At 32.1% G+C, this 25161-nt stretch overlaps 1 protein-coding gene across 4 annotated transcripts in view; it reads right to left on the bottom strand.

Annotated features, from left to right (window-relative positions):
* Positions 1-24179, bottom strand: part of LOC105230333 (putative epidermal cell surface receptor) — a 50381-nt gene extending 26202 nt beyond the window's left edge. Inside the window, exons 1-2 of one of the 4 annotated variants that reach the window (XM_049449215.1) lie at positions 24037-24179; positions 19660-20782 (exon numbers count right to left, since the gene is read on the bottom strand). In XM_049449215.1, the coding sequence (XP_049305172.1) occupies positions 19660-20236 (577 nt within the window). In that variant the 5' untranslated portion in view covers positions 20237-20782; positions 24037-24179. Of the gene's footprint in view, positions 1-19659; positions 20783-23745; positions 23865-23937; positions 23959-24036 lie in introns of those variants that run through there. The other 3 variants (XM_049449218.1, XM_049449216.1, XM_049449217.1) reach the window with 3 other exon arrangements.
* Positions 24180-25161: the final 982 nt, after the last annotated feature.

Raw genomic sequence — 25161 nt, 5'->3', positions numbered from 1 at the left:
AACTTTCAATCCACTTGTTATATCTTTTCCTTATTTTTTCGAAAATCGACTTTAGTGGATTTATCTGGCAACACATTACTGAAGTTATAACTTTCTTTAATGAATTTTTTCTCACTGTTTATTGCATATTTTCAAAATATACACATACATATAAGTTAATGGCGCTCATCACCCTCATTTATTTCATTTTATATCTCCAAGCAAGGTGTTTAAGTCACTATTATAGAATAAGTAGTTGCATAGTCATGTCCTTTGCGTTATTAGCACTTGCATATGTAGTACCGCTATTTATGAAAACTGCGCACGTTCCACACTTCATTCAAACTGCACTTCAGCATTTAAGTCAAGACAAGGCATTGGTTTCAAAGGGTGATGGACAATAAAAGAAAATATAAAGAGGAGCAGTAAAGCAGCAACTGCAAGTGCCGCTTAAAAGCAAAAGTCAAAGCAGACACAAAAAAATAAATAAAAACACAATAAAGACAACAACGAAAAGGTGCATTGAGACGGATGTGCTCAACCGTGTTTTATTTAACATTTTACAGTCAATATGCACGCATTTACATATTTCAAGTAAAAGTATACACAAACACACATACATACACATTCGCACTTGTTAGCATTTGGGTTTTTACAGTTATGCTTTTCTTTCATGTTTTATCGATTGACCGGAAGACTGGCACGAAGTAACAATGCAACAACAATAAAAAAAATCATAATTTTTGATGATGCCGAAAACAATGGCGGATGCGACAACGAACACCAAAGCACGACAAAAACGCCGGCGGCAAATAGTTACGTGTGTGGGCTCTTCAAGCCATAAACAAATTGCTGTACTCAAGAAGCAGAGCGAGAGTTCAAGTCTACAAGTTAGATGGTGAGTGATTGAAGCAAAAAAAAATATAATAAAAAGAAAAAAAGAAGCAAATATTAATAAAATATTTGTATAAAATTCAACTGGACACGCAAATTAAGCATTACATGGAAAATACTTACACCTACAAACACAAGCATATACAAGTTTTTTAATGCATAAATGAAATACACATGTATGCAGTCATGTGATTTGCGCTTTTAATTACGATTATTAACACCAAAGTCAACGCGCGTGCGCAGCATGTCGCCGCAACACATTCGCGCGGTCGCACACGCACATCCGCATGTCTGCTACACAGCTATGTACATATGTCCATCCGTATTTGGTAATAATGACTCATTTGCACAACTGCACATTCACTGACGGCAAGCGCTTTCATTTGTCGACTGTAATTTGTCCAAAAAATATTGCACCCTAATACGTTTTGCTCAGTTGCCGCGATTTTTGGTATTTCGTCTGCACATGCTTATGACGAAAACTTTTCGTAACGGTCCAACTATGTCCAAATTCGTATCGTATTTGGGTCGTTGATTCGTTAGCATTCAGCGGACAGTGTGTGGTGACAAGTTTTAGAGCTTTATGGGTATTATGTTATGTTGCTTTACGGTCTTTTTCCTTATTACGGAAATTCAGAAAGTGTGTGTGCATATGTGGGCGTCAACAAGAAAGCGACAATTCAATACGAAGCGGTACTTAATTATGAATTTATGTAGTAGTATGTGGCGTGTGTGGCATTGCGTATTCTTAAATGCGGCGTGAATGACATCTGTGGGTAAGGCGAAAATTCAGTTGTCATTGAGGATGACATAACTTTGTGGCATTTTGTAGGCGAAAAAGTCAAAAAAATGTAAAGGTAAATCTGGAGTACTGTTATAAAAGCAGATATTTTAATAAGTGTTGGGTTCAAAATTCAGTCTCGCTCGTTTTATATGGATGTATTTGGCGTACAAGTTTGATATGAAACGTTAATTTTGTAATTTAGCCAAGGCACAGCTCTGATAAATGGTGCGTGTCTCAACTATTTATTGAAAATAGTTTGGAAAAGTTGCGAATGTGATCAAAATTTGAAAGTATTTAATATTTGTAATCAAAAATAAGTGAAGTATTTGTTATAAATTGTTATATAATATTCTTTGACCAAATGAATAACAATAAAATAAATGATTTTAGTTTAAAAATAGAATTTTCTTAGTAGAACCAAAGTATCCCCACCCTGTAAAAAAGACTAATAAGTTATAATAAATAAGATTTAAGAGATAATACCGTTAAGTAAAAAAATATTAAAACATAAAATTGAGTTGCTGCAAACAAAAAACTTAAGACACAAACTTGCCAGTCAAACTCTGGCACATAATTCCAGCGCTTTGCATGCACGTTTCTATACGCATTCAAGTGCAACACATGCCAACATGCTCTCGTCTACTTTTTCACTATATTCTGTGTGCATGCCTCGCTTCTATTTTCCAGCTCATTAATTGAAAGCGTCAATAGCCGCTATGCGTTCTCCTGTTAAGCAATAGATCTTCTCAGCTCATCATTGTAGCAACAATGTTGTTTTTGGCTGCTAGATAATGTTGCACGCAGTTTGCCACATGCATGAAGCGCTCTTTCTAATGCCTTTGCTTATCATGCTTCCAAGTCATTACCATCAACAGCATAATCATCAATTCGCCTGACACTAATTTATGTTTCTTTTGGCTTTTGTGGCGCCGCATATTTGTTGTTCGTGCAGTTGAATAGTTTTTCTTATTTCATTTGGTGTTGTTGCTTTTGTTGTTTTGAGCTTTTTTGTATACTTTTTTATTCATTACTACTACTAGTTATGTTGTTGTTTTTTCAATCTGGCTGTTTATTCACCACATTCCGATTGAGCTGAAGAATTGACCTTTTCATTGCGGTTTAACATTCAGCAGGCATGCAACATACACACATATGTATAATATATGTGTAGGTGTTTGTAAACTGAATTGTTGTTTTTGCGTTATTAAACTGAGTGCTGGTGTCACGGCTGCTCCACTGCAATCAAGATTATGTTTTGTATTTTGCTGCAGATATTTCTAGAAGCTGTTAGAAATCGTCTTACACTGAAGCTTAGAATATATTGTACAAGTAATGAGTTTGAGTGATGTTTTGTTGCTAAGTGGATAGGCAAGTTGAGAAGAGTGCTTATTGTGTATGAGCATGGAAAAACTTAAGATCAGATGTTATGTTGAGGAGTGAATGCTAAGAAGCCGTATACCTATTTCATTTTATTTTACTTTATTTTATTTTTTTATTTTATTTAATTTTTTTTATTTTATTTTATTTCTTTTTATATTTTCAATATTTATTTATCTTTCCTTTTCTTTATTTAAAGGTGTTTTTATTTATTTGAATTAAATATTAAAACAAATATTTTTTCGGATTTTTTATATGAATTAAAATTAATAAAAGATAAACATAGTGTTCTTACAAATTGGCTGCACTCAAGAGGAGTGAGAGCTAAGAAGACGTATACCTATTTCATTTCATTTTATTTTATTTTATTTTATTTTATTTTATTTTATTTTATTTTATTTTATTTTATTTTATTTTATTTTATTTTATTTTTTTATTTTATTTAATTTTTTTATTTTATTTTATTTCATTTTCTTTTATTTTATTTAAGTTTTTTATTTTATTTTATTTTACTTTATTTTATTTTATTTTATTTTTTTATTTTATTTCATTTTCTTTTATTTTATTTTATTTTATTTTATTTTATTTTATTTTATTTTATTTTATTTTATTTTATTTTATTTTACTTTATTTTATTTTATTTAACGGTGTTTTTTATTTATTTGAATTAAATATTAAAAAAAAAAAAATTTCGGATTTTTTATATGAATTAAAATTAATAAAAGATAAAAATAGTGTTCTTACAAATTGGATGCACTCAAGAAATTTTATTTCAAACTGATTTTTTTTAAGCCAACCTGTTCAAATAACGCTGTTTTATTAAAAAGCCTATAAAAAATGTTGACAAGTTCAATAATAATTTTTGTTTTCACTTTTCTTTATTACTTTTATGACTAGTCTTAATTTTGCAATTTTTATAATTTTCAGAAATGTTTTTTTTCTAAAAATAATAATTATCTTTCAAAAAAACTCTATAAAATAAAAAAAATGTTCAAAATTTTTTGAAAATAATACTTTGCCAAATCGTTGAAACTAAATCGAAAGTCATCATAGATCATGCATCACTGATTTATTTGTGTCGAACAAATTGCTTACAATCCAAAATATTTCATATTTATTTTTTAAATAATAAGTGCAGTTTACTAAAGCCAAACCGTTAAAAATAAAAAAAATAAAAAAACTGTTAAAGGTCAATAGCAAAACAAAGCAAAAAAGCTATAAATATCGGTTTTAATTACTTTGCTGTTAATGCTAATGCGAATGCATTGTATTTATAATAAAAAACCATAAACATAAAAAAGCAATGTTTAAAGAAATATGTTTAAAGAAAAATTACAATATGCGAACATTTTATTTGCACAACACACACAGCTATACATACAAACATTTGTATTATTTATTAGACATGCGTTATGATCATTACATCACCGCTACATATTACAGCAGCATGCGAAGCAACAACATGCAGCAACAACAACAAGAGCAGCATGATCCGACAGCATGACTTGAAGTATGCACGCGTGTGCTGTGTCTTGCGGTATGATGTGGCAGTGAAGTGTTGCTACACAGCATGTTACCGTTGTTGTTACAATCGCATTTCATTGTTGTAATTATTTAATATCGATTTTTGTTGTATTTTTCTTTGCTTTTTTGCTGTTGTTTTGCTGTTTTGCTGGCTATAGGCGTTACTGCCTTGAGTTGGATTTGGTTTTTCGTTTTTCTATTGCAAATCGGAATGTTGCCGGTAGTGGGCATTAATATTGAAGAAAATTTATTTATGAATTCGAAATTTCAAGCAATATTTATCGGAAAATTATTCGGAGCATGGTAGTAATTAGAGAATATTATTTTTAATTAATTAAAGTGATTTTAATTAAATTAATAATTTGATGTTGCTGGCGTTTAATTATATTTTTATGTAAATGATATACTGGTATATGAAAATCTGTCTAAATTTTTGAATTAAAGTTTTTTAAATTCAATTTTTTTTTTAACAACTAGTGTCTTTCAGATTACTTTCCAACTCCAGCTATTTTTGGATTTATCAGCCACGAGCGGCCGTTTCTTGGCGATTTCGTACTTCAAACGGTTCAATAACTCTATATAATAGTCGCTGCTGATAGCTTTTTCTTTTTCAAGGTAGTTAATAAAAATTATGCCATGCGCATCCCAAGATACTCATGCCATAATCCATGATCCGTCTGTTGAGTTTTTCCTCTTTGGAGCGGGTTCATCGTGTTCAGTCCACTCAGATGACTGTCGATTGGACTGCGAAGAGAAATGTTGTAGCCATGTTTCATCCACTGCACATATGGATGCAAAAATTTGGGTTTATTACGTTTGAAAATCTCCAAAAACTGCTCCGAGTCATCAACTCGTCATTGTTTTTGGTCAAAACTGAGCTCGCCCACTTTGCACAGAGCTGTCTCATACCAAATATTCGTAAATTATATGATCTACACGTTTAGTTGATATCTTTAGAGTGCCTGCCATCTTAAGCAACTTCACTTTGCGGTCATCCAAAATTATTTTGCAGACTTTTTTGATATTGTCGCCGGTAACAATCTCTTTTGGGCGTCCACTACATTCGAAATCCTCGGTGGTCGTTAAGCAGAAAACCACCTCATAACTTAGCTTACCAACCGTTCATGGTTGATTTTCCTAGGGCAGTGTCCGGAGCCAAGTTTTGCTTCAACTGTATTTTTTTCTTTCAAAAAGCAAAATTGTATCAATGACAGCTGACAATTTTATACACGCGCCTTTTGAAGGTTAGGGCTAACTAAGAATCATATGGATTTCATTCTAGTAGCGCCACCTATGGCCTCAGGACGGGACTCTTCAATTGACCTGTTACCATAACCACTTACTAACCTAAGCCAATTATAATTAGAGAGCAGATACTACCTCTTTCTTCAATATGAAGGAATCAGTTATAATAAAGTTAAATGAAAATTTAAGTTAATTTAACAGAAAAATAATTGTCATTGATTAAATATGATTTCTTAAATCTAATAAATAACCTTCTGTTAGAGGAAAAGTCAGCTCTCTGCCGCCTTTTACACTAGAATCTCGTATTAAACTTACTATCCACTAAAAGAGATTAAAAATAGCTGTGCAAATGTAGATACAAGTACTCGAACATATATTTCTGAGACCGGTTGGAAATTAGGGCGGGCCAATAACTTTGCTAGAAAATATAAAAATAGTTTCAAAACTTGACCAATACAATTTGACTTTAATTACTTCCTCCGCCTCTAAGCTCACTTGTACTAAAAATACCTAATAACTCAGCATCAAGTGCTCGAGCTGTAAGCACTCATTAAGTAGAAAACTTTCTCTAATGGCTAACGCTTGATTTAATCTAAACAAAACGAAAATACTTGAAATCGCTTATACATGAGCAGGCAGCTACCAAAACCAGGTGTATGAAAGAATGCCAAATTAAAAATAAGGAAATAAATCGTGATTTCCACTACCTGAAAAACAGCCATGCGAGTTTGTAGCAACTAGGTATTACACACGTGCATATATTTCCCAGCTGTCAGAATGCCAAACGAATAATTTACGACATTTTCTGGCGGCCAAACAACTGGAATTGCAATTAACACCGCGGCTGCGGCGCGAGATGAGCTAGAGGAAAATCAATAGGAAAGAGCAACAAGCATAGAGACAAAGAAACCAGTTGTTTTCGCGGTCATTGATAAGTCAAAGTGGTTGTGTTGTTGGACGACGGGACGGTTGTAGAATTTCACACTCCAATGTACAAAGCGCATAGCTGTTTCTGAAGAAATTTATGTGGCGAGTGGAGTAAGTTTGCCAATGCTGAGCGCGAAATGGAATGTGCTTGTATGATGCTGAGGCGGTATTTGGCGGCAAGGTGCAGAGGGCGGCTCTTAACCACGTACATAATTGATGACATCAATTTGTGTCAAAGAGATTTCCCGCTCACATAAATTAGAAGTTACACCAGTCGACTTAAATCAAATTTCTCTTTCTATAGTGAATGCTACGACTGTTTTATTTAGACTAGTATCTATGTATGACAATCAGTGTAATATATGTATATATTGCTTTTTTGCTGATCTCAATCGCTTAAATTACTTAACAAACTTTACAGTTTGCTTAAAAATCTTGTAATGACTTTTCTAAATTGCTTTAATATGAAATTCGTGCTTTATTTAAAACTTAAAAAATATTTCAAAAGTTAAGCAAACCAAACCGCTGCTTTCGTAACGACAGATTTCAAGCAAATGAGAACATTGGAGCGTGAAATGTTAAGAGTGCAGAGCATAATTTGTAACAATGCTAATAAAGCAAAAGCTTTAAAAGCAAAAGTAGACTGAATTAACATACAAAAACAAATATTACATACAGGTATAGACATAAAGATAGTTCACACGCAGATAAAAAGGAGTTTCACATTAAAACTCATCAACTGTAACGAATGTGATTATGCATACACTGACAGAGGGTTAACACAAAATGGCCTAATAAAGCTTAAAATAAATAAAAAAAAAACAAAGTTTAAATACTTGTCAAAATAAAGTCAAGTCTCAATTAAAGTGTTTATGTCTATCATATAACTCACGAAACTTATATTTGAGTAAGTGGCCAATTTAATTTTTTTTTTAATATGTATTTATGATTTCGAAATTATTATTTTTACGATTTTTTGAAGTTATACTAGTACGAGTATACAAGGAGGGAAACAGTTTTCCGTCTCTTGTCTTCTTATCCGCGTATTTGTCCTCGTAAATTGTTCGCCGGTAGCTCGAGTATAAAATACATATTTGTTAAAAACGAACATAGGGATGACCCTCTAGGAAATTGGACGCTTAAAGATCTCATATATCTGAATTTATAATATAAGATATTTTTTTTAGTATAAAATTTCTTAAAAGGTCATTCCTATTATAAATTCAGATATAAAACATTTTTCAGTCTACAATTTCCTAGAAGATTTCCTATAATATAAATTTAGATATAGGAAATATTTTCTAGAGGGTCATTCCTCCAACCAGCTGTCAAAGTAAGCATATGATTTGTAAATTTTTTTAAAGTATATTTTGACAATTAACTTTTTTCCGAAAACTCACAGTTGGCAACGTATTCATTAATAATCGTTAATAGCCAGACATAATAGTCTACGTATGAACCGTTACCTAATAATGAACGCTTATTCATTATTGGCATAGAATTGAATTTCACATTTTCAAATTCAAAACCATTTAATAGAAAAATCACATATTTGTAGACAATAAACTATATTCGCCATATTTATTGTCCATTGCAACAGCGAAGAGACATGTCACAGTGTCATTACATAATTTCAAAAACCAATGCATGGCACACAACACCGAAATAAACTAGTACAGCAATGCAATCAGTAAGTGATCAAGCGGTAAACATTGTGTTTAATTGCAGCGCAAGCAAATTACCGTTTACATAACATCAACTGCACTAACGGCAAATTGACAGCGCAATCAAGGCAATATGGTTGCTGATTTGCTAAATAAATACCAGTTAAGATGCTGTAAATGTTTGCCGATAATTAGCTGATGAAAAGTTGTTTAAAAGCCACTTGTCGTCTTCATTAGTCGCGCAAATGAAGAAAGCAGTCAATGAAGAAGAAGAGTTGATATGTCTGCAAACTATTTACGAAATTGCGACTAAATATAGCAAATTATAGTACGTTTATGACGAGTGAAAAGTGAGGCAAGATATGTATGGTATATGTACTGTTATTGTACTGTTATGTGTTTTACATAGTAATGTATAAATAGCTTATGCAAAGCTGAAAGTTAATTACATAGATTAATTACCATACAAGCTGGCTCAGCGAACTTTGTGTCGTCTAACAGCACACTTTGTGACCAATCGATTTGGTAATAGTTGAGGCTTTATGGTTTAAATTTCGATGTGAGAAATTTCTATAAATTTTCATGTCGGTATAAGATGATTTTTTAAGTGAGTCTTAATTTGATATTTTAACCGATGTGCTGCTCTTCGCTGACTTGAGATAGTAAATTCAGCCTCAAATGAACAGGCGGATCTTAACAATCTCAACAAATTTGTATGAGAATTGACAAAAGTCATGATCGAAGTATTTTGGATTCATTTTAATCAAAATTCTTAAGTGAAAAAATAAAAAAAAACTCAAAATCCTTCAGTAAGAAATTCGTAATTTTTCCCACATAGCGACAGGGAGGGAGTATATAGTTATTTTAACTGTGTGTCACATATAATATTTTTGTTCAAATCGCTCACTTTGAAAGTCCATAATTTAATCTAAAGTTTGACATAGTTCCATATATAAGACTGCTTTAAGAAATATATGAAAAATTTTTGTTAATTAAAAATTTTTTGTTAATTTTTAAAATAATATTTAAAACTGTACATATTTCTTAACGCTTATCTTATTGTGAAAAAACACAGACACAGAAAATGAAAAATAATAATTAAAATATATATATTATTTGCTCATTATAAGTTTTATTATCTATAAATATGCAAAAAGCCCGCCATAAAAATTAAAAACTGTCAGCTGAGAAAATTTAAAGTTCATTTCATGCTGTAAAAAGTTGAAAAAATGGCGTGCAATAAATCCAAATAAGAACAACTAAGGAGAGCTAAGTTCGGGTATAACCGAACATTTCATACTCTTGCAACTTGCCATGGAAGGTACATTCAAGTACATAAGGTCTGTTGGTTATATGGGTCTAGGGTGAGTTTTCACCCGATTTTATTCATTCTAACACACAAATATTCACTGTTATAAGAAAAACACGCTTTCTCATTTTCATACCTGTTGTTTTCTAACATGTTGGCCGATATATGCGATATAAAGTCACCTGGAAGTTCGAAAATCGTTGTTTGGCATGTGGGAGCTAAGTGAAGTATTGGCATGATTAAACCCATTTCACCACTTCACAAATCCAGAAGTTTCCTTAATAGAACTTAATTTTGATCATTCAGTTCGTATGGCAGCTATATGATATAGTGCGTCGATGTCGGTCATTCTTACAAATGAGTAGCTTCTTAGGGAGAAAAGAACGCGTGTGAGCTATGTCTCAAAATCTGAGCAACTAGTTTGTACGAGTATATATTCAACCATTCGAGGAATTACACACTTAATGCCATACGCATTGGATACGCTGTTCAGGGTAAAAAATTGTGGATACTTTGCTTAGATACATCTGCGCATATGGAAAAATGGAGTGACTAGTTTACAACTTCAGGCCCGTGGCGAAAAAATGTATTGAAAACCAATTTGTGTTCCGCGATAAAAAAGCTGCCCCAATCAACAATCAAACATATTTGTATGTATTTAAAATAATGCTAAAATATATAATTGCTTATGTCTGCAAAAAGTATATTTTACAAAATATATTAATATTCATAATTTTTGCAAATAATTTTCGCTAATAAAAAACCAATAGATTTATCGAATTATCACGCAGTTACTTCGCCCTCCATATAAATATATGTATGTATATGTATGCATTCGTGCATGTCGTGCAGCGCAATTATTTTCCCAAAAATGTATAGTGTGATTAGCCGCCTGCACAGAAATGACCTTTATTTCGTTACATACCCGTATACATCCAAAGCTTTGCATTGCCAAATGTGTCTGTGTGTGTTAAGAAAAAAACGCTAGTAAAAATGAGAGAAAAACATTTCATGCAATTACCGTGAAACCTGCAGTGATTTTAAAGTAATTTTATTTTAAATATTCGCGATTTTTAATGACTCACTGAATGCCTGTTGAGGCGTTGAAAAGGCGTGGGGATTGCCAGTATGACTAGTTCGAATGTGTTTACGTTTATTGCAACGTATGCATTTCAAGGAATTATCGGCATTTTTACGAAATTCACACATTTTCGTATAAATGTATAAGCATTGTAAATATTTTTCAAGTTTCATTGGCTCACGTACGTCCTTGCGAAGCGCTTTAGCGGCGTTTTAGGTTTTAGAATGCCAAAGTGCTGTATGCAATCACATTTACTTATAACTGCTTGCAATACTTTTGATAAAAATAGATTGTGATACGCAAAAATTGTTACGGGGTTTTACTCGCTCAAGGAAAATAACAAACCAACTTAACATTTGTAATACAAAGTGAAGTTAAATCATAATTTTAAGTTATTTATTATCAAAGCGAACAATTTTTTGAAAAAAAAAACATTTGAGTTAGCCTCTTGATTTAGTTCACTTGCGAATTTTCTGCAATAAAATAGCTAATTGACTAAGTTAAGAAACTTGTAAAATCTGCAACTTATTTGAAAACTAAATCAATTAGAGGCAATGTACACACTAAACTGCACTTAACTCTTTTGATTTTCAATTTAGTTGCAGTTTCTATTCAGTTGACCTTAATTACGTCAATTAGCAAATTGTATAACCACGAACTTTTATCTTGATCTGTCAATTTGACTAATTTCGCTAATATCTATAGTTTTTGTGTATTTCACAATTTCCAAAGGTAGTCGAAAAAGTCTTTTCGTATTTTGTCAATAGATGTCGTTGCAGTCGTATAACTCCAGTGCTTCCAATCACATTGTGTCATACCATATAGTGTTGGAAAAAGGAGATTTTAAGCTTCATTTAACTAAAAAAATAAATTCGCAGAAGTTGAAAAAAAGTAAAAGCTGTACAAAAATGAATGAAAATAATAAAAAAATTCTATATTTTGAAATTTTTGTATAAAAAAAAATAAAAAAAAGAATGCCTTGAAAGCAAAGAAATTTGTGAAGTTTACGGGGACAATACTGTATCAGTTCGCGTGGCACAACAATGGTTCGCTCATTTCCCTTGTGGAAATTTCGATTTACACTGATGAAAGTTTTACACTAATGGAATAATGTCTCTAGCGGAAAAATGGCAAAAAGTGGTCGACCAAAATGGTACATATGTATTTGTTTATTTATTTATTAGTATAAATTTATTAGTATAAATATTTATTTATTAGTATAAATATAAAAAAACTAAGTTGAAGTTTGATTAGAAATACGAAAAGACTTTTTCGAACACCCAATATTTAGAAAAAAAATTTCAGTGTGTGTCTAGATATTATTCGAAAGACTAAGAGACAAGCTAGAAAGCAGCCCAAGAGACGCAAAGGATTTTTGTGAGATTTTTTATGGCTGGAAACAAAGCTGAAAATTGTCGTAGACCGTCGGATGGTGATCAGTATTGTAAGAGAAATCTTGACAAACTCTATTACTTGATAGATTCTGAGTTCGAGTTAAGGCTTACTTATAAAAACTGCAACACGATGCTTATCAATATTGATAGGGAAATTGCTCATTTTTCCAGTTACCAGTGGTGACAGAGGTGAATGAATATTTATTTATTAAATAAGGTTGCTGAATATTATTATTCAAAAGCAATTAATAAATACACAATTCAACAGTATTTCAATCAAAATATGCATTTTAACAAGTTTCTTAATGTTATCTTTTTGCGAAACCACTAATTGAGGCTCGTTAATTGAAGACCTCAATGCACACTTTCTAGCGTGTTTATAGGCAAAGACATTGCCAGACTTAATACGTAAAGCACAAAACATATGAGACTTTCGCTTTTCCGTTTCCTTACAGTTATCTAAGCAAAGAATAACTTAACGACTTTATAGCGAATTCATTAATTAGAGCTAGTGAATTTCTAATGAGCATACGAGTATCTATTTACATTCAAATGGGTAGTAAGTACTTTGAATATAATTGTCAAATGTTAGAGATTGTGTGGCTTTATCTAGAGCAGTGAGCATTTAAATATTTATAATTGCAAAAGTAAGCTGTATGTAAAGTCACTCTTATGTTATATTTGATATGTATTCAAATTAAAAAACCTAAAAAACAATATTGTACTCGCGCATTAATGAAAGCACGCCTATTAAGGCTACAAAGGCCAAAAACTAAATCAAGGTCTCACATAAAGTAGTTCGCACATACGCGGCTATGCCTTTTGTATTTGTCTTTGCCTTAGAGTTATTTATATTTGAATACGCGTTGAAAAAAAAGCAAAAGTGGACAGATATACATTTTATTACTAGCCATTCACTCTTCACACACACACATACATGCATTGTATGTATATGCACAAGTTGATGCGAAACTTTGAACTTTGCAGACAAGTTTATTATTATTAAAATTTTTATTTTTATAGCTGAAAAACTAGTTCTTGGCTCAAACAAAGTGGTGCGCATGAATAATGATTCGAAAAATATTAATTTCTACATAAAGCTGCTTCGACGTTGTCATTTCGCACCTTGCGCTCAAATTTTGTGATTAATGCCGCGGTCACTCATTGTATAAGCATTTGATCCAAACATAAACCGCCAAATGCAGTTAAAGATCGATTTAGAGCTAATAAGCATAGCATTAAAAAGTTAATTTTATCAAATATGATATTATATGTAAAATTAAAAAGCATTTATAATTTTGCTGAGATTTTAATTAAGTCAATGAAGTTGATTTTCATTTAAGATACAAGACAGTACAAGGACTTAAAAATTCAGTAATCTGCAGAATGAAAGAAATTAATATAAAGGATTAGCAAACTAATTACTGATCATACATGTTAAACTTCTTTGGGCTTAGTTAATCATTTTTGCGACTCAGAGATGCATTTAACTACCAATAATAGTTATGTCAATATAACTGACATCAATAAAAAAAATAGGAAAGGAATAATACTTATTGCAATGTTCGCAATTGAATTCCATATTTTGGTCGAGATGAATATTTTGAATAACTGTTAACATCACAAACAGCGCTTGTATGTCAAAACTTTCTGACTCTGTAACACATCAAAAATGTCCAACTTTACGTTAAAGTTGTGAAATTCCAAATTGCAACACTAGGGTTGCCAAATTGCAAAACATAAAAAGCAACCTACGTCTTCTGCTATAATAAGATTAATTAAATTTATCTAATAAAATTTGTTATATAACTATTATTAGAAAAATGTTTAGCGATCTTGTGCTATCATATTTTGTACAGAAACTATAAAAGAGTTTTAAAAAACGCAAATGATCGCAGATAATTTGCGATTTCGAGCACTTTTACAGTTTTGGTCATAATAATCGACCAACCTTTATTAATTTTTAAATTTATAATTAATTATTTTTGTTAAATTAAATTAATTTTCAAATTTATTTTAATATTTGTACTATTATTTTTTCATTTTATTTTGTGCTCGCTATTCATTGAATTGATGAAAATTTCGAGCCCACATTTTCTTTACATAATTTTCAAGAGCCAACAAGACAAATAATCGCTCTAAGTATAGAAAATACTGTGTTGCTGAAGATGGTAATTCGTCTATGCCAAGACGTTCTCAAGAAATGGGATTGTCTAAAACTACAACCTTGCGAATTTTGAGAAAGGATTTGAGCTTGCATTCATGTAGAATTGTTCTCACTCAAGAACTGAATCACCGTTAACGTCGTGAATTTGTTGATTTTGTCTTGGAACAACTTAAAAATGCTAACGATTTTTTTAAGAAAATCAACTTCTCCGATGAGGCTCACTTTCACCTGAGTTGTGCGGTAAATTAACAAAACTGTAGAGGAAAATTCACAGATTATTCATGAACAACCATTACATTCTCCTAATTGACAGTTTGGTATGGTTTTTAGAGTGTTGGAATCGGCGGTCCTTATTTCTTTCCAAATGAAGCTGGGAACACCGTTACTGTCAATATAGTATGTCAATATAGTATAGATCGATGATGACCAACTTTTTATGACCGCAATTGAAAGAAATCGATCTTGACAACATCTTGTTCCAACAAGTCAAGGCTATGTGCCACACAGCACGTTCAACAGCCGAATTATTGCGAGAAGAGTTTAGATATTCGATTACTTCAAGAAATTGTGACATTGAATGGCCTCCAAGAAGTTGTGATTTAACATCACTTAGACTACTTCTAGGGGGGTTATTTTAAGTCGTTGGTTTTAGTAAAGAACTAGACTATCTTCAAGCTTTTGAAGTCAATATTGAACGTACTATGTACTCATGATTTACGACGTGATTTACTTGGAAAAGTATTCGTAAATTGGGTTCATCGAATTCGTTCCCACAAAGGAAGACGTGGAAGCCATTTGAATTATGTTTTATTCAGAACTTAATGGTATCGATTGCACTTCCCACTAAATAAAAAACAGTTGTATTTCCGTAACGATTGTTTGTTCTTTTTAAAGTAATCATATTACTCTTATCAGAAAACCCTGTGGTAATAAAATTAAGGAAAGATCTGACACTTTATGTGAGCCTGCATTCAGTAAGTAATAAGAATCGGATTGTCGGATTTCATAGCGATTTTACGTAAATAAATGCAGCTGCACTATTCAGCAAAGCCATCAAAACATGCCACATGAAAATTCTTATGAATTGATGAAAATTTCAGCAACATAGTTGCAGATATTTTAATTTACTCATGTTGAAATATTATGATACCTACATACATTCCTTGGCATGAAGAAGTGCCGAATCCGCCACGTTAGAGGACGGTGTCAGAAGTATCTGCGAAAAGGACATAGATAACGACCTTCGTACTAAAATTTAATATACTTAAGTTCAGCATATTCTAAAGCTCAAATTCTTTGAATTTAAGTGCTTAAAAATTATCATATTAAAAAAAATTACTTAATTCAAAGAGACAATAAACAACTTCTTTTTCTTAAAGATCAGTTCTAACTCAATTTTTCCTTTTTTTACTAAAAATTGAATTGTTCAGTTCTTTATGCTAAATATATGGGGTTAAAATTTAATTTCGGTATTTAAATATTGTGCAATAAATAAAATATGGGTATGCTCTTAAGCATATAACGATATATATTCCATATATTCACAATAAACATATTAGTATTTGGCGCTAATTTCAAATTGATTGCATAAAATTATTGAAAAAAAGTCCACAGAGGTGTAAAGTGGCACACACACACTAACACTGACTCAAATCTGTACATGTACATGTACCATATAACGGTCAAAGCATAACAAAGCAGCAGCGTTTCTTGGTTGCCATCTTTGATATTTATTTATGTGTCGATTTGCATATAAAATTAATTTGGTGTGATTTGCATAAATATTTAGAGATGTAAGCGAATAGAAGGTGAGGTCGCTAGATTATACAGTTTAAGCGGCCAATAAATATTTATGTGAAAAGCGCATGCAGAAAGACAGCAGTGACTGGTGAAGACACGGTTGTCTATAAAAAAGCATATGCATATATACTTATAAACACAAATCCATATATTATATATACATATAGATAAATCTACATAGTTAATCGAACACCGCAGACAACTTCAGAGATGAGTTATAACTTTGTACATATGCATGAGTATGGACTTGAGTACTTGAAAGCGATCAAAAGCGGATCGAGATTCGGAATCCAAGCTTTAAGTGGAAATTAGTTTATGCGCTAGTCACGGGAATTTATATAAACGCATATAAATGTATATTATCTATGTGTGTGTATGTGCATATATAATAGCTTATCAATTAATATAATTTCTTGATCTGCTGTTATATTCCGATATCTATGTAAGTAGTTGTCAATTAAAGCTGGCAAACGTGAAATTAAAAGCGAGATATGAAACATCGCTAGCATCAGCTAGCGCTAGAATTGGCTGACATAAGTATATGTTTACATATGCAATACCTGAATCAGTTATCATAATAAACATAGTTTATGGCATAAACGCGACGAATGAGGAAGTAATTTTCTTGCGCATTAAAAGCCATTGCAAGTCGTATTCTGCTTAGTGCAGTACTAAATATTTAATTGCAGAGAATTGAGTTTATGTCACAGAAATAATTATTATAAAGATTTGAACAGACAATTCACATCCGATACAATAAAATTAGATTGACTTAACGTAGAATGGGGAATAAGTTTCGTGTTATCTAATAAAGCTTTCACCAAACCCAGTTGAGCTTTTTTATGCGTGGTTTTACTTTTATACAAATCATCTTGTAAGTTCAAAATCAGCGCTGAACTGCTTTAGAGCTTTTTCAAGAGCTTATTATATTACAGAGTTTCCTTAAATATGGTTTTGCTTTCATTAAAAAACATTTCGTAAGTTTAAAATCATCACTGAACTGCCCTTGAGCTTTTTCGAGAGCTTTTTATATTATAGAGCTTCCCTACTTATTATTAGTGAATGAGTTGAATACTACTAATAGCCAAGAGTAAGCACTTTAATCAAAGCTTTTCTACATCAATTAGTTATATTACCAAGCTTTTTTTCGTAGTGAAAGAGTTATTATTTTTCACACACATAAGATTATACTAGTTAAATGATATCTATTAAAAGCCTTAAGAGCTTTTGTGAAAGCTTTCTAAAATTTTCAATGCCAAAAATGAGATTTAATATTTTATAATTTTCTTAGGAGAAACTATATAATCATAATATTTTATTATCAGTTCATAAAAAGCTTTTAGCGGAAGCTTAAGCTTTGCCATACTCTAACTTCAGCTGATTTTTTTTCTTAAAAAAGTTGTATCAACTTGCTTAAGACCCGCTCGTTTATTATACATATGTTAGATTTAGTTTTTGCATTACAAAATTTATTTATTTGTTTAATTATATTAATTGAACCATAATTTTAAAACGTCGAACCTCTGCACACATATGTTAAAGCTCACTCAAAATAGTAACCAATATAATATTTTCAAAAAAAGAACAAGTGCAAATTTTCCAGCAATTAAATTACGCTAATGGCCAATTAGTTTATCTAAAAGTATAACAATATCTACATGGTCCGCAAATGTGAACTCCGTACTGAACTATAAATTCTAGCCAAGAAACTTCGTCGGTGTAAAAGTTAAGTTATAGCCATAATTACCCACTAGCAGTTGACCTCCATGCCGCGACTAAAGCAATTAAATGGTTGTTGGTGTATGTTTTTGTTGTTGTTCTGCGCAGATACTCATAGTTTTAATGGCTTCATGGTGGGAATTGAAGAATGAAAAACACCATTCACTCAGCAAGTTGATGGCGTGTGGAGCAAAAGCTGCGGCCACTAATGTGAGAGTAAGAACTTAATCTGATAGAGATGGCAAAAATGAAGCAAAGGAGATTCTAAATTTGAGTTGGTGTGAGGTTTTCGAAAGTAAATGCAAGTAACTGGGGATAGCGTGCTGGGATTACAAGTCGCTAAATGATACATAATGAATAGCAGAGTTTCATCATATATATTATCAGTGAATATTTTCCTAATTTTAAAGTTAGGAAAATTAAGTATTCAAAGCCTGTGGAATGCTTCAAATTTGTAAACAGTTATAATAATAATTTATTTATTTTACAAAGAAAAAACAACAACAACAATATAATTTCAATGTTAAACGCATTTTGATTTTGGCAGGAATTTCCTGCCTATTCACCTTCAACTCCATGCCAAAGAGTAACATACTCATGTGGCTGTTAATTAACGCCAACACATTGAGTTCTTCAACAACAATTAAAGCCAATCAATTTTTACCACAAATTTCCTATTCGAGTTTAATTTGTAAACACGAAGAATCAATCAAGCTAGAAGGTTGCGGTCGGCCTCTTGCAATAGGTCAAAGAGTCATTCATCAGCTCGTCTTTATGTACTTTAAAGATCAAGATTATTAAAAAATTCTTGCCAGCTTCTTGACCCAACCGCTTGCAAGTTTATTGCCACAGATACACATACATGTATACATACATATACACATGCGCATATACATATAAGTAACATGTGAATAGCTTCATTTTTATTTTTAACCTTTTTCTCTGATATCCTCCTCAGATTCAGCGCCAATATATGCATAGCTAATTATTAACGGAATATGTACATGAGTATTGTTGTACGAGAGTGCATCCGCTCAATGACGCGTGTTCCAATTTTAAAGCACTTAAGCCTTGAAATCGTTTGTAATGGAGGAAGCGGGCGATTGAGAACTTTTTTCAAGACTAAGATTCAATATAATTGTAGAATATTCATAAATTGATGCTATGAGTTCTCATTTGAATTTAATCGAATATTGAAGTTTTTTACATAAAGTGAGGAAATGTATGAGAACTTTTTCTCGAAATATTAAAAAAAATCTATTTTCCTGCTATGAGCTTTAAGGCCAATATTCTAAGTTTAACTAAGTGACTCACACTCATTTAGCTGTGGGTGCGTGAGTCAACTTTTTCGTAGCTTCTAAGTGATGCTTGCTGTAAGTCTAGAACATTCACGTTTTAACAAAAATGCCGATATTTGTTAAGTTCAAATCCCATTTAATGAAAAAATCAAAATAACAACAATGCCAACTTATTTTAAAATTCCACTTAAAGTTCTTTCTTAAGTTCATATTTCTGCCACTTCTGCTGTGTAACTCCTATATTTTCATGTCAGCACTAATTATGAGTTCAAAATTGCATCTTAGCGCTATCATAACTCACATTAAATATACTATATTTAATAATTCTCACTCTACGCATGCATGTGGAGGCTACCTTGGCATATTGCTAGGTAAAAAAAGTAAGAATTTCTTCACTCAACCAAATTGCACCAAACCGTATTCTAAGAACCTTCTTCTAATAACCACAAAATACAAATGTATTACTATTATTATTCTAATTTATGTGTGGAACTTACCAACAACATGCATGTTGTGCGCCGCATTAGTGCTTTCCTCTTTCGCACCCACTTCTGTTGCCGCAGATGCTGACGTCATTATGGCTGCGGCCTCCGTCGTAGTTAACAATTGTGCCTCATCGTGTAATGATGCTGGTGTTGTTGTTGTGATTGTTGCTGTTGCAACAGCAGGAGTGGATGATGAGGCAGCAGTCGTTGAACTCACGTCACTCAACACAGCGTCAGTGGATTGCTCCACGGCATCTGTAGACGTCTTCATGTCAGTCTCGGCTCCATGTAAAGACGTTGCATTCACGCCAGTCTCCAACTCCGCGGCAGCGATTACCGGCAGTGTTGTGGTGGCCTCATCGCGCATTGTTGTTACAATTGCAGCTTCATTACTAGGCACAGTTGTGGCGGCTACAAGTACATTTGCATCATTACTCGGCAATTCCTGAGCATTGGCCGCTGGTGCGGCGACCAAAAGTAATGCACAAAATGCGCTGAGCAGCAATATACGCAAATGCTGTGCTGTTGTGGTTGTTGTTGTTGGCATTTTGTTGCCGCTTTTTCTTCGTTTACCGTAGAGCGCATACATTGCGGATTTTTGCGGAATTTTTAGCGTTCGCTGTGATTAGGTTTTATATGTGTTTGTGTGTGTTCAACGCAATCTATTTTGTTTTTGTTGTTTTTTTCTTTTACTCAGACTCTTTGTGCGCTAATTTAATTCGTTTGAATGAATATTTTTTGCTTGGCTTTTTACTTGTTACGTTCGCTTCAATTTTGTTTCGATTGCACTTCCCTGTTTCGTCAGCAATGCAGCTTAACGATTTTATTAAGATTGCTTATTGTTGTTGTTTATGCACCTCAACAAGGTGCGAGTGCGCTGTTGACGATTTTACGATTTTTCGGCTGTTATTTAATCACAAATTGACGACTTCGCCGATTTGCTGGGAGCGTTGATATTATCACTTCGCGTTATATATTGCTCACAAAAAATGAACGGTATTTTATTTAATTTTTTCACCGCACCCAATTAAGGTCACTGTAATATAATTTTTTGCGGCTATCGTTTTGACACAATTTTCATAGAAGGGAAATCAGGTTTTGGATTTCACAATCACATTTTTGTCAATCAAATTAACTGGAAATATGTGTAAATATATTTATTTAAATTTCTTAAATATTTTTTTTAAGAATTGTAAACGTTTTATTTTAATTTTTTCATCAATCTTTACTTATTTTCAACTTCTAATAAGTTTTTGGCAAACTTAAAGTCAGCAACGAGTTGCTCGCTTAAGTCTTTTGTACGACCAATAGTAGAGTTAAGCAATTTTAGTTCATTTTAAAAGTCCTTTCACACTTTGGCACTTCATTTACTTAATTAAGTCTTTTACTAATCAAATTATTGATGAAATTTAATAGCTTTTGTGCTATATTACGATACTCAGATAACCACACCGCTGCATACCAAATTAACAACAACAATAATGGTTTATCTGAAACTATGCCAAATACCGTTATATAGTGCTACACTAAAATTAGGTTGATAGGCGATCAGCGTAATTACAACAAACCGATAACAACAAAAATAAGTGGCAAACATAATTGTATAGAGAATAGAGAATGGAGAGTGGTGGGTTTTATACCGAAAAATAACAAGAAAGAACAATTATTAGTTTCGTTCTTTGACAAAACGTAGTAAAATTAAAAATTCAAGATATAAAATGAAATATACAACTTTAAATTGAGAAAGAAATAGACATTTCTTCCTAAAATTTTTTATAAATTTTTATTTTTTTTTTGTGTTATACTATAGGTATGAACTATGAAAATGTTTCAGCAAACGTAATATGTTGTATAAAAGATAATTTTTTCTTCCTAGGGATAATTTATCCTTGCCGAATCTTATTTTTAGGCCCTTGATTCTTAAAAACTCTTTAGCGGTATAACCTCTTAGTTTAATTGTATTAACCTATTCTTAGCATTTTTTAAGTCTTGATGATAAAAGAAACCAGAGTCTAGACTATTTAAGCGAGTTTGTTGAAAAAAATTATATAAAAAGCTTGCTTAGGCAAAATGTATATCTTTAACGCTCACCTACAAATTTTTCATATGCCTTAACGTTATGTTGAAAGTAAATGTGCAAACTAATGCATATGTTTTCACCATAATGGTAGAAGCTTGAGATCTTCGTAAAGTGTCATATGGGGGTTTTATTTTACCTATAAAAAATTGCTGGAGGAAGTAAAAGCAAGCCGACTAATGATAAGTAGCTATAAAGTGCTAATGAAATTAAGTGCAAATAATCGAAGTGCAAAAATGTCATTCGGTTACCAACGGCATCTATTACTTATCCAGACAAAAGTAGATTTTAAAATAAACCATAATCTCTGCAAGCTTAAACACATTATGCTGCTGTTAGGTGCCTAGATGTCAAGATAAAAAGATGTCATAAACTTTTGCGTTAGAAAATATTCAAAGAAAGCAAGTGAAAAAGTTACTAAGTTAAATAAATTTCAGTTTTTCATAGAAAACAGACTAAAAACATACTCTATATGCAAACTTTCAAAACATGTCCCCATAAACTCGAAGCTCAAACACTGAAACTCAAAGCAATGTTTATGAATGAGTAAAATCCATTTCTTATATTAAATATGCTCTATTTGCTATATAATTCAAACCTTTTTTTTCAAATCCAGAAATCATGAATTGAGTATTTTTGAACTTTATATTAACTTAAAATCATTAGTCATTTTCTTCTGATAATCGGCTACTCTCTGACTTAAATATTAATATTTTCCGTATTATTTTATTTAAATGATAGTTGAATGAAGGTGTGAAAAGTAAAGTGCCTGACTTGATATGTAGTTCTAATTATTTTGCCACTGTTAACAATTTTTTGTTATTTGATATCATGCCATTTCTAAACACAAAATATTAAAAAATTCAAAGTCTTAAAACTGAAATATGAAAATCGAAAGCCTTGCCAATGACATGCACATTTTTATTGACAAAAGCTTTTTCAAAAATGAGATAATTTTAATATATATTTTTAATCGTTGTATTGAACAGTAAATAAGCCAAAAACTATTTTTTTAATACATATTATGCTCCGAAACTATAATTTTTTCATAATCTGTAATAAATGCCAGATTAACGGCATTGTAGTTCTGTATAAGCTAAACATAAATATTTTGATTTCATTCACAAATGCACCATAAATGTTTCATTTTTATAAAGAAAGTATTTATTTAAAAATAAATTATTGACCACAACATTTTTTCCAACAGCAAATTCATATGATATCTTTGGCATATAAAGGCTGGAATTTTACGAGTTATAACCGCAAAATTAAAAATAAATATGAGCACGTGTTCGTTCTGTTGTGCTATCAATTTACTTGGCACGATCTGTCTTATGACGTCACTTTTAAAATCACCGGTTTTTTAGTATGCATTTTTTTTCAACACAGTCTTTCATTTCAATAGTTTTAAATGTCCGGAATGCATTATTTTTTTTGCAAGTTTTCACTTTATTTTTTAGTTTAACAAATTTTTGCTTAGAGAAACTTTTCTGCTAATTTCTCATTTGGTTTGCACTTAAGAAAACTTTGATGTTTATTGCTTCAGCTATTGCTGCTGCTGTTGTTGTTATTGGCGCATAACAAATACACGCCATGTAAATGAGTTGGCAGCGGTAACCTGTAGCCTGACACATGCAGAACACAGCAGCGCAGAGCAGAGCAGGACAGACTTGCAGACAGGCGCGTTCAAGAACTTGTTTGGCCACAACCCGTTTAAGGCTATGAAAGTTCGTCAGTATGGGTTGCGGCTGATTAGTTTGCTGGCTGTGTTTGGTTTAGGTTTTTAGTTTTCTATACATACATACAATATAGCAGGTATTGTTATTGCTGTTGTTGGTGTAAGATGGAATTATGGTATTTTGTGTGTATTTCAAATTCAAATCATTGGAATAATTTTGCGAATGGAGGAAATAAGAGAACCCGAACAAAAAATATTTTTAAAAGACACGGAACCGAATATACATCACAGTTTGTTTTATTATATTTTCTTTTAGAAATATTATTTAAAAATACTTAATTACTTTGAAAATAAAATCTTGAAATTTTATGCACAAGTTTCAAATCAAGTTAAGAGTATTTTTTGAAGCACTTAAATCATTTTCTCGTAAAAATGTATACGAAAGTTTGCTTATTCACTTAATCTTGTTTTTATTTTTGACAATCTTTTTAATTTATTTTAATTTTTAATTTGTTAACTAAATCAATTTGAACACATTTTACACAATCTCTATGCAATAATTGAAAAATTGCAAGCACTCAATCCAACACCGGCACTCATTTGACATATACACCAATGCAGTTTGAATATTTACCCGTCACACTATGCGTTGCGCTGGGCGTTTTCACCCGTCCCAGCCAAAACACGAACTCAAACTGATGTTGCTGCGGCACAGGCCAAGACGTGAGGCCCCAACATTGGTAAAACCAGTTAGTCAGCCAAGTGTGTGTGAAACTAAAAACACGAAATAGTAAAATCGAGCAGCTTAAAGAGTTGGCCGGGCAGCCTTCAACAGATGAGTTGAGATTCATAAAGTTACGCGCATACATACAAGCACTCACACATACACACACAAATTCACTTCAACGCAGCTTATGGCCTGTTGTTGCTGTTGTTTTGTTGTTTCTTACGCGATTGCCGCGTTTAATATTGGTATTTGGCTTATTGGCTGTGGTTGAAATCGGGGTGTGGTGAGTTTCGCACCCAGCACTTGTAGGAGTAAATAATAAATAACTTAGATTTTTACGCTCATGCAAAGAAACAACAAAGTAAACTGAAAACAAAATTTCAAAAAAATGTATTTGTTTTTGCTTTTGTTTGTTGTTCGCTTTTCAGTCACGTACAACACACATCATTTACGCCGCACAAACTTTATGGCATTATAGGCGATGCCCAATGATTGTCGCTGCACTGCAGTGCTATTATTTATTTTATTTGCATCGCGAAATACATATTTACATGCATACTTGTGGAAAAAAAAAACAATGCAAAAAAGTAGCAGTAAAAACAACAGAAACTATGCGCTCAATAAAATGACAAACTAACGATCAGGTGAGCGGCTCAGACATTGGCGCTCTCACACGCTCTCGCTTCACTAAGTGGTGAATAACTTTACATGTTGTTGAGTTTAAGCGCTACTCAACAAGGTTCACCAACAGCGGCTGAACAAATACTCCGTTGAAAGTTACATATATGTATGTTTCTCACTTTAATTCATATATAAAACTGACGAAAGAGCGGGTATCGCTGATCTACATATTCGGACAGTTCGGCAAGCCTTAACGGCGAGCGCGACTGACAAAAATCACTTGCATTCTCTTTCGTATATACCGCAAATGAAATGTATACAGTGCATAGAAGCGGTGAACGTTCACGCATCGCTCGTGATTAGAGTGGGGGGCAGTCGACATAACAACAAAATAAAAAACAACAACACAAT

This window comes from Bactrocera dorsalis, chromosome 2 (genome assembly GCF_023373825.1).
Source record: "Bactrocera dorsalis isolate Fly_Bdor chromosome 2, ASM2337382v1, whole genome shotgun sequence".
Taxonomy (NCBI): domain Eukaryota; kingdom Metazoa; phylum Arthropoda; class Insecta; order Diptera; family Tephritidae; genus Bactrocera; species Bactrocera dorsalis.
Note: the sequence above shows the minus strand (reverse complement) of the source record. Positions and strands in the feature narration are given on the sequence as shown.